Raw genomic sequence first — 12,516 nt, forward strand, 5'->3', positions numbered from 1 at the left:
TTCACTAAACATTTAGCAGTTAAATAACTAAAAGGCAGCTGGGAGCCTCGAACAAGTTAGTAAGTTGGGGAAGTCCTTTAATTAGAAAAAATTATTATTTCACACCAGCCAGCAGCACCATGAACTGGCATAACTTCTTTTTCTCATTGTTTCTGTTACTTTTAAAGAAGTAGGAAATAAGACTGGAAAGCCATCCAAATAAACTTTCCTGGTGTGAGATCACATGCCTAGACACCCAATCAGACACTGAGATAGTCCAGTACAATTAGGAAACAACAGTGGTAGCTTTTTCCAGTGGGGTAGATTTCCAGATATTAACAGTATTCTTTGCACACACATATAATTTATGATGTGTGTGTGTGTGTGTCTGTATATGTGTGTGTATACAGAAATAGCATCAGTAATTTTTTTAAGGATTTTTTAAAGGATGTTTTCCTATTACTAACAATTTCATTCTTGAGGTGTTTTATTTGCCTCATTTTTTAAACACTGCTTTTCAAAACAAAGGTAATGTCTACTTCTTTAGAGTTATTTCTCTTCTTCGTCACCAATATTCTTTGAGAAGAGTCATTGTTCATATCATGCTAAACTCTCTCATGGTTAGTCCTTAAGTATTAATAATATTGTTGTTCATGTCTTTGTATGTGTACAAGAGAGGGCATAAAGCTCGTTCCAAATGGACCAATAGGTGCTTTTAAAATGTCATTTTACCAGTTTGATCTATAGCTTCAATTTTGAATAAATACTACTTAATGCTAGAAAACTTTTTCTTAATTGATATGCCCAAATACTGGTTTTTATCCATAAATTCAAGAACCTAAGAAATACGTCATATGGAACATACTCCTTCACTATTTGACCTTTATCATTTGCTTTGGCAAGTATACTTTAATTGCAAACAGGGTCAATGATAATCCTTAATAAAAACAAATGCTTCTAGAGACAAGAGAAAATATCATGCCCTAGTGAGTCTAATAAATATAATTCCCTTTTCAATCCCATGGAAATAGTAAAATTTTCTCTTCTATATTTAAAGGATTTAAAAAATTGAAAGATAACTTTTATGAGGTCTAGATCTTCCAACAAGATATTATTTTCCCAAGCCTTAGTAATGACAAGGTAATATGTATTTACAACAATATACCAAACTCTATCTTTGTGTTTTGGATCCTGATGTAAATTCCTAGCATTCCTTTACCAGAAGTAGGCAGGAAGCCCTAGGGACCAGTGTCTATTTGTTCTCCATAAGGAAGGGAGGGAGGGACCCAAAACCAACACAACTTAGGAGAAAAGGAAGAGGGGAAAGGGATCAGTGGCAGTATCTGAGGAAATACTCTCCACCCTCAACAGGGCCAACCTCTTAGGGAAGAGGAAAGAACAGTGGAAGGACTGTAGCTTGAATCTTGGAATATGAGGTCTGAGTGATTATGACCGTGCTGAGGAGGCGAGGCCAGTCTTCAGGTGGTAATGGGGTCAGACAAAAAAAAGGGTGTTTTACTACTGATCACTTCTGCTTCCTTTATTAATACATAGAATTACTCTGAAAACTGTTGAAATGAAAAAAATTGCTTGAGATTTTTCACTGTTTCTCAAGTAACAAAGATTTTTGGTTTTTTTTTTACAAATGCTTTTTATCACATTTTTCTTAATATTTATTGTAAAGAAGCAAATGCTGAGAGAAGAGGTTAAGTCTCTTGCTTGGTAGGATTTCTGTTCTCTCAAAATGCTAGAATAACAGTTAAAATGCTCCATCCATCAATATACCAACTGGAAGTTTATCTCTTTTTGTTTAATGAGCAGAGCAAGTAGAGATTCTAGATTATGAATAGTTAACTTTGTATCCTTCCATTGTGACTATTTTATTTTCAGTGTTAAACAGTGCAGAGCACATACTAGGTATTCAATAAATATTTGCTGAGTTAATTACCTCATGAATATTCTAAGACAGTGCTTAGACCTATTTAAGACTGTAAAATCGATTTAGTATGTCCCCAAACCAGTATATTTTGATAAATGAAATAGAAAAGAAAAAAAAAGAGTACACTGCATAACTGGGATATTATTTTGTGGAAACTGTTTCTGTTAACTTATACATGTGAGTGCTGGGTCATGTTCTGCTGGTGGGTGATGAAATCATTTCAGTAGATCATGACTGTCATAAAAAAAAGAAATAGAATAAGGTAGGATAAGATAGAATGGGATATAAAATGTCAGAGTGCATCACACAGAGTGTTTTTTTCAGGAAACTTTTGTTGTACATTCAAAACATATCTCTAGTTAAATGGAATGCAAGTTAATTTCTTGCCGTGGTTAAAAGTAAAAATAAGTTTGAAAAACACTGCTTTAGGATCAGGCCTCTCAGTTGCTCAACTCCGTGGGGGATGGTCTATGGAGTTGTGTTCCAGGAAGCATGTTTATCAGACTCTAAAGTGAGAGGTATCCCTGTGGAGTCGTGCAGCACAGGAGCTCCGCTCTGGGTCATTTGTGATAAATACTACTCTTTCTTATACCCATACCCATGGGTCTTGGATAGATATTTAGAATTTCCCTGGACTAGCTCCTACCCCAGGAGTATCTCAGCAACTCCTTCAGACTTCTGTTTGTCTAGTTCCATTCCTAATCTGTAAAAAGGTGAGTTGTTACTTTGACTTTGCAAGAAGTATAATTCTTAGAAAATAATTTTTACTCTACTCTTTGCTTTGTTAGCATTAATGTTGTTTGATATAAGTTCCTTGAAGGTAGGAAGTTTATGATTTGATTTATTTAGTACTCCATGCACGTGGAAATGAAATTTATTTTGATGACACTAGGAAAATGTTTAAGAATTATTTTTAATGAGTCAAGTCTTTGTAGAGTTGACATTACTGCCTAGAATTTAGGTACTTTTAGAAGCTGCTTCAATGTTCTTAGACCACTTGATTTTAGTAAATAATAGCTTAGGCATCCCCTTGAGAATTGAAGGATTTCTAGTGATTTTAGAAGTGAGCTTAGTGTGTTGCAATAGAATAAAATTCCCCCAATTTGCACACTGGGACAATTTATTTCTTGAAAGGTACAAAATAGATCATTGAATCAGTAAACATATCACACCACTCTGAGTTGTTATCACCTTTGATTACATAGACTCAGTGTCTAAATTCGAACATATTTTAACTCCTCTTTTTGTACACAAGGAAACATTAAACCTGGAATATGTAAACAAAGCTAGTGGTGTAACCCTGATATTAGGAAACCTTCTTAAACAGCAAGACACTGCCTGTTGTAAAAATAACTTACAGCAAAGAAGAAATGGCTCATTTTGCAAAAATTTAACTAAAAGAATAGACATAGATTTTTATCACATAATCAAGATTTTAATATAGTTTTGGTATTTGGTTAAAAAACAAGAGCAGAGGGCAAGTTTCAACCTAGAAGCCTATGCATCAATCAGGTGAGGCGTAAAATCTAGGCATTTAAAAACTTGGGTGGAAATACTTTCAATAGCAATTATTATTAATTCAGTCACAACCTTAAAGGAGTCTCTGCCTTTTTTCATTCTACATAAGTCTATAAAAGACTAGAGGCTTATTTCCACACAAATGTCCCATATCCTGAGACAGCTAACATAGAACAATCCATCCTGGAGTATTTTTATCCCATAATCTTTTTGCAACTATAACCTCAAATGAAGGAAATGACAATTTCCCCTTATTTTCTTTACTGGCATGCTCTGAGAATAAATACATACATAGAACAAAAAACCAAGCTTGCACTTTGCAATATTTTATCCAAAGCATTCTTTTGTGATCTCTAATTTTCTTATACCTACCATATTAGTGGCTGCACTGAGTTTCAATCAAACGTATTTTGTGCTGAAAAAAAACACTTTCTTTTCCAGAGTTAAAAAAAAAAAAAATATATATATATATATATAAATATTCATGAGCAAATATTTATTCATAGGTTTATTTATATTCTTGTTAGTCAATGTATATCTTTAAGAGTTAAGGCAAATAAATGATTGAATTGTTTTCTCTTTTGGTACAAACTCATACTCTGCCCTTTCACAGGACTACATTTTCATGTGTTTTAGAAGAGTTGATTAAATGTTTTTTATTAGGAAAAAAATGAGAATATAAAAGGCATTTTAAAGTGAAAAAGTTACATTTAATGACTTTATCATATTGGAGGGAGGTAAGGTTCAGTTATTAAGTTGGTTAGCAGAATAATCTAAATCTTTTTGCTTCTTTGAAAATTGTGAAAACCCACAGGGCCATGGAAGGATGGGTTGTCATGTGGACACTGACAGGGCTGGGTCCTCTGCAGAGGCCCAGGTTACTGGCATGTGTGTTTTTGTTCTATGGTAAACAGGCGGGCAGCAGTCAGAGGCCCAAAGAGGCATGGACTTGATGAAATTTGTCAGTCAGGGGTACTGGATTTTGAATTCCTCCCTAAACCAAAACACCACAGGACACGTGCTGGAACCACTTAAGTGTTGAAACTTATCTCACTTCATAAACTGAAAGTTGCTTTAAATGTACATGAGTGATGGATTTCAGAACATACCTGCATTCAGCAGTTTGAGTGTTTGGACTGAGAATCAGGAACTGATTGGGGTTTGGTTGCCAGATCCACCAGAGCTTTGCTTTACAACTTGAGGAATGTCACCAAGTATCCTACTGGTCATTTTCTAAATCTGTTACATGGAAATATTAAACTTCACTTGTAATTTCATATCCAAAAAGCTAATAGAAACCTGTAAACTTTACAATGCAAAGTGTTTAGAGAGCTTTAGTGGAAAGGCAATTTCAAAACACCAAATAGAATTAATAAAACCTTGTATATTCTTAAGTTTTAGAAATGTTTTCTAAGCATTTCATACCTTTAATCTGATTTTTTTTTTTTTTTACTACTTTGCCTCCGATTCTCATATATGAGTTTTAATACATTTAAAATATGGACTGGTATTCACATATAGGCCTAAAAAATGAATATTTGGGCTGTTTATGATAGAAAAACTTTCTTTAAAAGAAGTTTTTGAAAACAAATAGCCAATCGAATTAAACGTTTTCAGAGTGATTTCTGGTCTTAAATAAGGTCTTAATGTAACATTTTTGAGCTGCTGCTCAGGAGAGTGGGGAAAAAAGGCACTGGATTGAACAGGAGGTCACTTGAGTTCTGTTCATGCTCCATTACCACAAGGAAGAGTTGGGCCATGTTACCTGTGGGTCTCTTTCACCCTCACTGTGCTATCACACCTGGAATGGCAGGGCTAGCGTCTGCAGAGTTGCCTTCTTCAAAGGCCTATTGACACATCACCCACTAGGAAACCCATTTTTATCTGAGTGAGGTGATACAAATTCATTCAAATAAAGGTTACCAAATGTGATTCACAAATGAGGGGTAGTTCTTTTGATACTGTGGACATTTCATCTGCATTGGCACAAACATTCTAATTATTGTACACTAGGATATTAGAGTCCAAATAGAGAAGGCAAAATTACTGACTTTTGTCTAAAAGTGCATCAAAAGTTTACAAACGTAGTTCCTAACATGCATTGGTATGCTTTGATTCACTATCTGTTGGGTATTTTTAAAGATTTGAAAGTGAAAACAGTATTTTTCACAACTAGATGTTTCAAATGAAGAACTTATGCAGCTGGGAAGAAAATGGATTTTAGAATCAGATGAACCTGAGTTCAAATCCTAATTCGATTATGTATGACCTTGGACAGTTATTCAAGTTCTCTGAGGCCCAATGTACTCATCTGTAAAATGAGGACAAGAATGCCTTATACTTTGGAAAACTGCACAAATTAGAAATAATACAGGCAAATCACCTGGCACATCATAGGTACTCAATGACAGCTAAAAGCAACATTTTAAGAATAAAATGTGGTTTTCTTCTAATGCCTTACTAGTATGCTAGGAATACTCAGCAAAACTTAAAGGGATAGTTGTAACTGTCATCAGCTGTCTCACTCTGAAAGCCCAGCTTTGGTGTTTATTTGATGGATGAATAAATGTCAGTGAAAATAAACATTCAGGCTAAGCAGTTATAATAACAGTACATTCAGTTGACACAGTTCACTGTGTATCTAAAAGAAACATGATATTAGAGACCTCTTTAATATTCAGCTCATCAAAAGAATTATATTAATTAGTAAATCTACCCATTTTTATTACCAGCTGCACATCAGAGCTATGTACATTAAGCAGTATTTAATTTTATTAGGTTACTACTTTAAAAAGTTCTTATTGACCTAGATTTTTATCAGGGATATGCTTTCTGTTAGCTTACACATGATTGGTCACATCCATATCATTACTAGACATTTATTCTCATCCCTTTTAGCTATTTATATGCTAACACTTTACTTATATTAGTAAATTTTCAACATGTGTGTTTTGACACTCCCAGCACTGGCAACCCAGATCTGATGTTTTACAGAGATGCACGGAACAAGAAAATACATGTCTAAGACTATATAAAATAAGTCAAAACTTGACAATCAGAAGAAACAAGAATATAAATAAATGTTGGTCTTTTCCATTATAGATAAATTAAAATACATCATTAATAAAATACGTACACTTTGCAATATGAACTTAGACCTGAAACAAAGTAAGTTGAGGTAAGGGGTATCAAAATTGAAAGATATAACACAATGAGACTAACAATGCCTCATCTAAATGATTGAAGGTATGCTTAATAAATATAGTGTATTTTTAAATAGTTACTGATTTTATGTAACCTTAATCTGATAAATGCACAAGATTAAATTTTCATTTGTTTGGGATTATCTAAAAAGGAATATGAGTCATTGAAAAGCTGGAAGCCCCTTCAGAATAAGAATCCTGTTAAACACGTAAAAAATAGTTTCATGAGATTCCTTAGACTAAGAATATCAAGAAGGCACTAATCATTTCAATTATCATCTTCACCTTATATTCTTTTTAACAGAAGAGGTCAATGAACAGTTCTTCATTAAATACTGACATCAAAACATAACACATAACACAAGTTGTGGAGAATGGCAGGGAAAAGTAGTGACACCAGGAAGGAAAACACTTGATTTTACTATCAGCAACGAAGACATGTAGGTCATAATGCCTTTCCAGCATGGTGGTATAACACAGTCTATATATATCTACACAATAGATTATTAAAAGCCTCAGCAGTTTTCCCACTTCCAGTAGCAATCTGGTTTTAAAAGCCCACTGTTTTCATAGCTGAATAATATTGTCTCTATATTCATCTTTTATTTCCTCCCTGTCATTTCCCACCAATCTCTCAAATCGTCATTGTTGGGTTTTGGGTATTCTTTCTATTATTCTCATGGTCAAATTTTCTGATGTCTCAATGAATTTATCTCTATAGTGCTTCTTTACGTTTTTTTGTAACAATTTCTGAGGACTCTACTGAAATAAAATATAGTTCTTTCTAATGTGTCTACTTTTAAATAAATTTGTCTCCTTCATTAATAGCGGATAAAGAGATACCATAATGTCAATGGTAAAAACAATGGTTTAGTTCTCCAAGAAAACTGTAAAATAATTTCAAGATCAAAAATTCTGGAAATCAGGTTTTCAAGCCTTTTTTATTGGAAAACTTCAATTATTACCTTTTTAAAAAAGGGAGTAGCCAATATCCATTTATGAATTTTTTCAAACAAATAATAATAAAGGATAGCAAACTAGGATAAGAAAACACATTAGAAGACAGCTTTCTACTTCATACAACTTCTAGTTACCTTTTCCTATCCATTCACCTATTTCTGGTCAGCAGCAAGAACAAAAAAATCCATGTATTTCTGCCTTTTTTGGGGGGTTTTCCAAATGAGCTTCATTTACCTGAATACAAACAAGAGCTAGGGGAAACAGCTTTTATATTGGCATAGACCGAGTACATGTCTCATGAACCAGGAGATCCTGCCTTCTATGGCTTCTTTTGTAGTTTCGAGTCCAATGGTTATAGAACCAACTGAAAGTCGAACAAAATTCAAAATGACACAGGTTGACACATAACGGAAACACATGGAATCCTCTTGGCTGTTATTTTTTCTGAGACAAATCCCTAGCATTCTGTAAATAAAATTATAAATACTAAAGAAATGATGAGAATTTCACAATGGGGAAAGGATCATTTCTTATCATAATAAATATTTTGGTATAAATTTTAAAAAAACGTATAAAAGTTTAGTACCTTTGGGTACTTTTTTCTAATAAAACCATACCTGCTTCAGAACTTGTTTGATTATAGCTGCTAACAATGCTGTTTGGTATCACTGGAGTGGAGGACGTTGAAATTCTTGACTGAGGTGGATTGGGATGTAATGAATTTCCTAAGGCCATGCCCGACTGACTGAGCATCCCACAGTTCCCGCTAGCCTGAGTCTGATTTATTAAACCTGCAAGATGGTGGTTTGGGACTGGACTGTTACTGTGAACAAAGTTAGTGTTTGCATTGTGGCAGTGCACGGCTTCCCCTCTTAAAGGTACGTCCTGTGTCAGTGGATTCTGAAGACCACTGGAGTTCACACTGGGGTCTGTAAAATGCAGCTGGTTAGCAGAGCAAGGCAAAGCAGTATTTGAGCGCCCACAACCCGGGCTACTATTGCTACTCAAGTGAGAGCTTTGACAACTCATAGACTGTAGTAACTGAGACATTGAACTGATGGGAAACGACCCCTGACCCTGCTTCCTTAGCAAGTCGGGTCCAGGTTTAGGAACTGCAGAACTATCCATTTGAGACTGTCTGAGCAAACTCAACACTGTGGTAGGTGGCTGTTTTCTTTTCCGCAGTGAGTCCTTTTGCTGAGACATCAGCTTATCTCTTAGTGCTGCTCGACCACTTTGCCCTTCACCTGTTGGGAGAAGCATGTTGGCAGCAGGAGGGAACATGGTGTTTAAAGTGCTATGTCCTTCAGTGTTGCCACTGCCAGCAACAGCTCCAGAATTGCTACTGCTGCTACTGTTGTTACCAGCAAGTTTGTTTTGATTTGCTAGCTGTGCTTTGGCTGCTGCTGAGAGTAAACTACTTGCTGGAAAGGAGGCAGCATTGTGCTGGTTCAAGATCTGATTTAAAGGCATTCCCAGCAAACCAGGCTGACTCTTTACAGAACCGCTTCCGGCAGATGCAGTAGGAAAAGCTGCACTGCTTGGGGTATTTAGTACATTACTCATTCCAGCAATTAATGGGTTAGGGATATCCTTGTACTGATGATGTCCATCGGACTTGGTAGAAGGGCTTGATGGCATTGATGGCCTTGGGGACCCTATTGTTGACCTTGGTGACCTGGGTGGAACCTTAATACCACTACAAGTGGCCTGGGGTCCTAGAGGTGGCATCATGAAATTTCCGTGATCTGATGATGTGGAAGATGAGCGTGATCTTTGGGGCGATGCCTCAATCCTTCCAATTCCAGTCCCCATCATGTGCACTGGGGATGTCACTGGAGAAGGGGACAGGGAGGTTGAAGCTGAATGCTGAACTCTTTGTACATGACTCCCATGATTCATGTGGCCAGGTTTTACGGTTGGCAAAGGGAGATTACTTGGCAAAGGAACAACAGCAGGAGGCATGCTTACATTCATCACAGGTACCTGAGAGTGGACATTTGAATGGAAACTAGTTGGATTAATGATAACAGGGTTCTGATTCACTGGTTTACTAGGAATAGGGTCAAGAATGCCAAGTGGATCTTTCTCAGATGTTAATGGCTTTTTCTGAAGAGCACAAGAAGGTGGAGGAGGGGGAGGTGGGCCTTGGGGTAGTTTGTGATGGAACATTGCTCGTGGTATTTCCATATTAGTTGAAAAATTACACATTGGTTTTTTCATTACTGGACTCTTTGTAGTCAAGGTTGGGGAAAGAGGTATATTAGTCCTTCCAGCCATTGCACAGGATGACTGTCCAGGAGAACCGTGTAGCATTACTGAAGGGGGAGAAAGAGGAGTCCTATTCAGGTGAATAGGACTAGAATTGGGAGCTCCGTGAAAACCAGGATTATTTCTTGTGAAAACATCAGGGCTTCCAAGTGGGTCAGTCCTTGGAGAGATTGAGCCATCTCCATATATCTGGGAACCTGACGACGCTGGGCTGGGCAGGCCTCCATGGCTGCCACGGAATGGAGATTTCTGTCCGTGTTCACTGCTGCCCAATCTCTGCCGGGGGTAGACAGGGTGGAGTTCTTGTTGCTGGCTTCCAGGCAGTTCTTGTACATATAGCCTTCCCATGGCATTTGATGATCCAATCATTAATTTGAAAGGATTCTTACATTCAGGCATTACAGAATTTGTAATTCCTTCGTGAGACTTATTTCTTACAGATCTTGGAGTTGCTGCCCGTGAAGGTACTACTGGAGTTGCATCTGATGTGAAAGAGAAAAAAAAAATAAAATCTGTTAGTAGTCTCAATTCTTTTGTGTTAGGATGGAGGGAGGGAAGGAAATGGGGAAGGGAGGGCATCTGAAAAAAGAAATCTGCAAACAGAAGCTGTGATTCTTTGCAATTAAAAAAAAAAGTTCTGTACTCTACAATAAATTTTGATTGTAAGAGATGCACACTGTTCTCTCTTAGTTGACCAAAGGTTCTCAGTAACTGCTCATTATGCTTGTTTCCCTCATGTCTGTTGAGAAAGGATGGGGAACTGAATCTGTACATACTGACATTAGCCATTCTAATAGTATTTATAATATGCAAAATCAAGAATGACAGCCCAGATGGAAATGATGATGATTTTTTATTTTTTGGATTTGAATTTTTTAAGAACACAGTTACAATAGAAAATTGTAATCTGTGTGGCATAATATTTTCTTGAGTGATTTAAATGAATTACCATTTTCACCAGAAAATTTGTTGCCCTATAAAGGTTTGTATAACCTTACTAAAACCTCCTCGGGACAGCTACGAAAACTCTTCCTCATCCCAATATTTTCACTGTGAGAGTAACAGAGTCTTAATTTTTGTGAATTAAGTAAATAAGATTCTGAATCTTTTACAAAGGGAGTGATAACAACAGTAAATACAGTGAAGTTAAACAATCATGCTAAACTTCATATCAAGTTTGCAATACTTTAACACTTCAATTTCTTTCCCATTCATTAGTCATTGTTGTAAAACCAGCCTCAGTCAACCAAATTAGGTAAAAGATTGCAATTCTTTTATTAGGATAGAATTCTTACGCAAAATTTAGTCAGAGTGCAAAAATCTTCAGTACTGGGCTCCAATTGAGTATTCTCTTTTTACAGACTGCATTGCTCCCTAGCTGGCTTTTTGGAATCCCTTCAGTTCTTTCAGAGATCAGACAGAATACAGGCAACAAAAGCAACCTGGTTCATCATACAGAATTTTCATTTGATGTCAGAATTCTAGGTTTAAGTTTTTTTAGCCCCAAAGGAAGTTTAACTATTTTATAAGGTTGTGACTTCTAAAACAGGGATGGCAAATAAAATTAGTTTCATATACCAATTCCCATCAACTGGTGGTGGCTGCTTAGAGAGCTATGCTGAAAAGGGTGCTGAGCTCTAGCTGGACTCCATGAGAAAATGCCAATGAGTCTATTAGAGGCACAGGAGATAAGAGTGGTACTATTCATACTATACATTGGCCACCCCAATTCTTAGACTTACAGCATATCAGCAAGTATACTCAGATTCATTTGCAATCAGAGGTATATTTACTTAAATGGATAATTACACATTTAAGATAAATAAACTTCTCCTACCTGCTGAGTAGTACACAGGTCAAATCATAACATAACAATTTCTAAGTCAGTGGTTCTCAACCCGGGATAAACAGAAGTCTTGGTAGTGTACAATCAAGAAGTAAGAGAATGTAGTGAACGTATATTTTTCTTGGGAAATGTGGGCTTTCTGTTTCTGGCATGGTAGAGATGCTTTGATAGAGCATTTCTGTATATAATACAGTACATGAAAAGTTGAGAACCAATCATAAAAGAAAATCACAGCAGATAAATTCAACTGAATTCATTTTCTTGTTAAAGAAAGATTTTTACAGTTTGTAATCAAGGAAATAACATATGAAAAATATTTGGGGCACTGAGCTTGGCATATAGTGAGAACATAGTCGTCTGTATTAACATCACTAACATTATTATGGGACTGACTGTGTCCTCTTTAGTAATAAAACCACCAAGTTGTGTCTTTTCTTGTTCATTTATATAGCTGTCTACAATTCAATGATTAAAAATATAGACATTGGCATTTTTACATTCAACAGAATTTAGAAAGTACCTGTCGTTTAGAAAGGATTTCTTCCATAGTGGGGAAAAATAGGTACCATCTTTAAAATAAAAGGAATACTAAACAGATAACAAACAGAAGTCATGCTGCTCTTATGTTGCAGTTAGGAACTAAAGTATTACAAGAGTTGGCAAATGTAAATGCTAGGTACTCATCAAGTGCTTTTGTGTATATTAAATAGACCTTTCGAAAGAGGTGTTGTATGTTTATGCATGTAAAATAAAGAGAGGTGAAAACTACTACATGAGTCTTCTTAATCTTTATTTAAATA

At 35.9% G+C, this 12,516-nt stretch overlaps 1 protein-coding gene across 2 annotated transcripts in view; it reads right to left on the bottom strand.

Moving 5' to 3' along the window:
* Positions 1–12,516, bottom strand: part of MBD5 (methyl-CpG binding domain protein 5) — a 404,162-nt gene that overhangs the window by 36,719 nt on the left and 354,927 nt on the right. For both annotated transcript variants that reach the window (XM_027131635.1, XM_027131637.1), the window contains one exon: positions 8,217–10,352. In XM_027131635.1, the coding sequence (XP_026987436.1) occupies positions 8,217–10,352 (2,136 nt within the window). The remainder of the gene's footprint in view (positions 1–8,216; positions 10,353–12,516) is intronic.

The sequence above is a fragment of the Aethalodelphis obliquidens genome, unplaced genomic scaffold (genome assembly GCF_003676395.1).
Source record: "Aethalodelphis obliquidens isolate GAN/ISIS:26980383/991018 unplaced genomic scaffold, ASM367639v1 scaffold2, whole genome shotgun sequence".
NCBI lineage: Eukaryota > Metazoa > Chordata > Mammalia > Artiodactyla > Delphinidae > Aethalodelphis > Aethalodelphis obliquidens.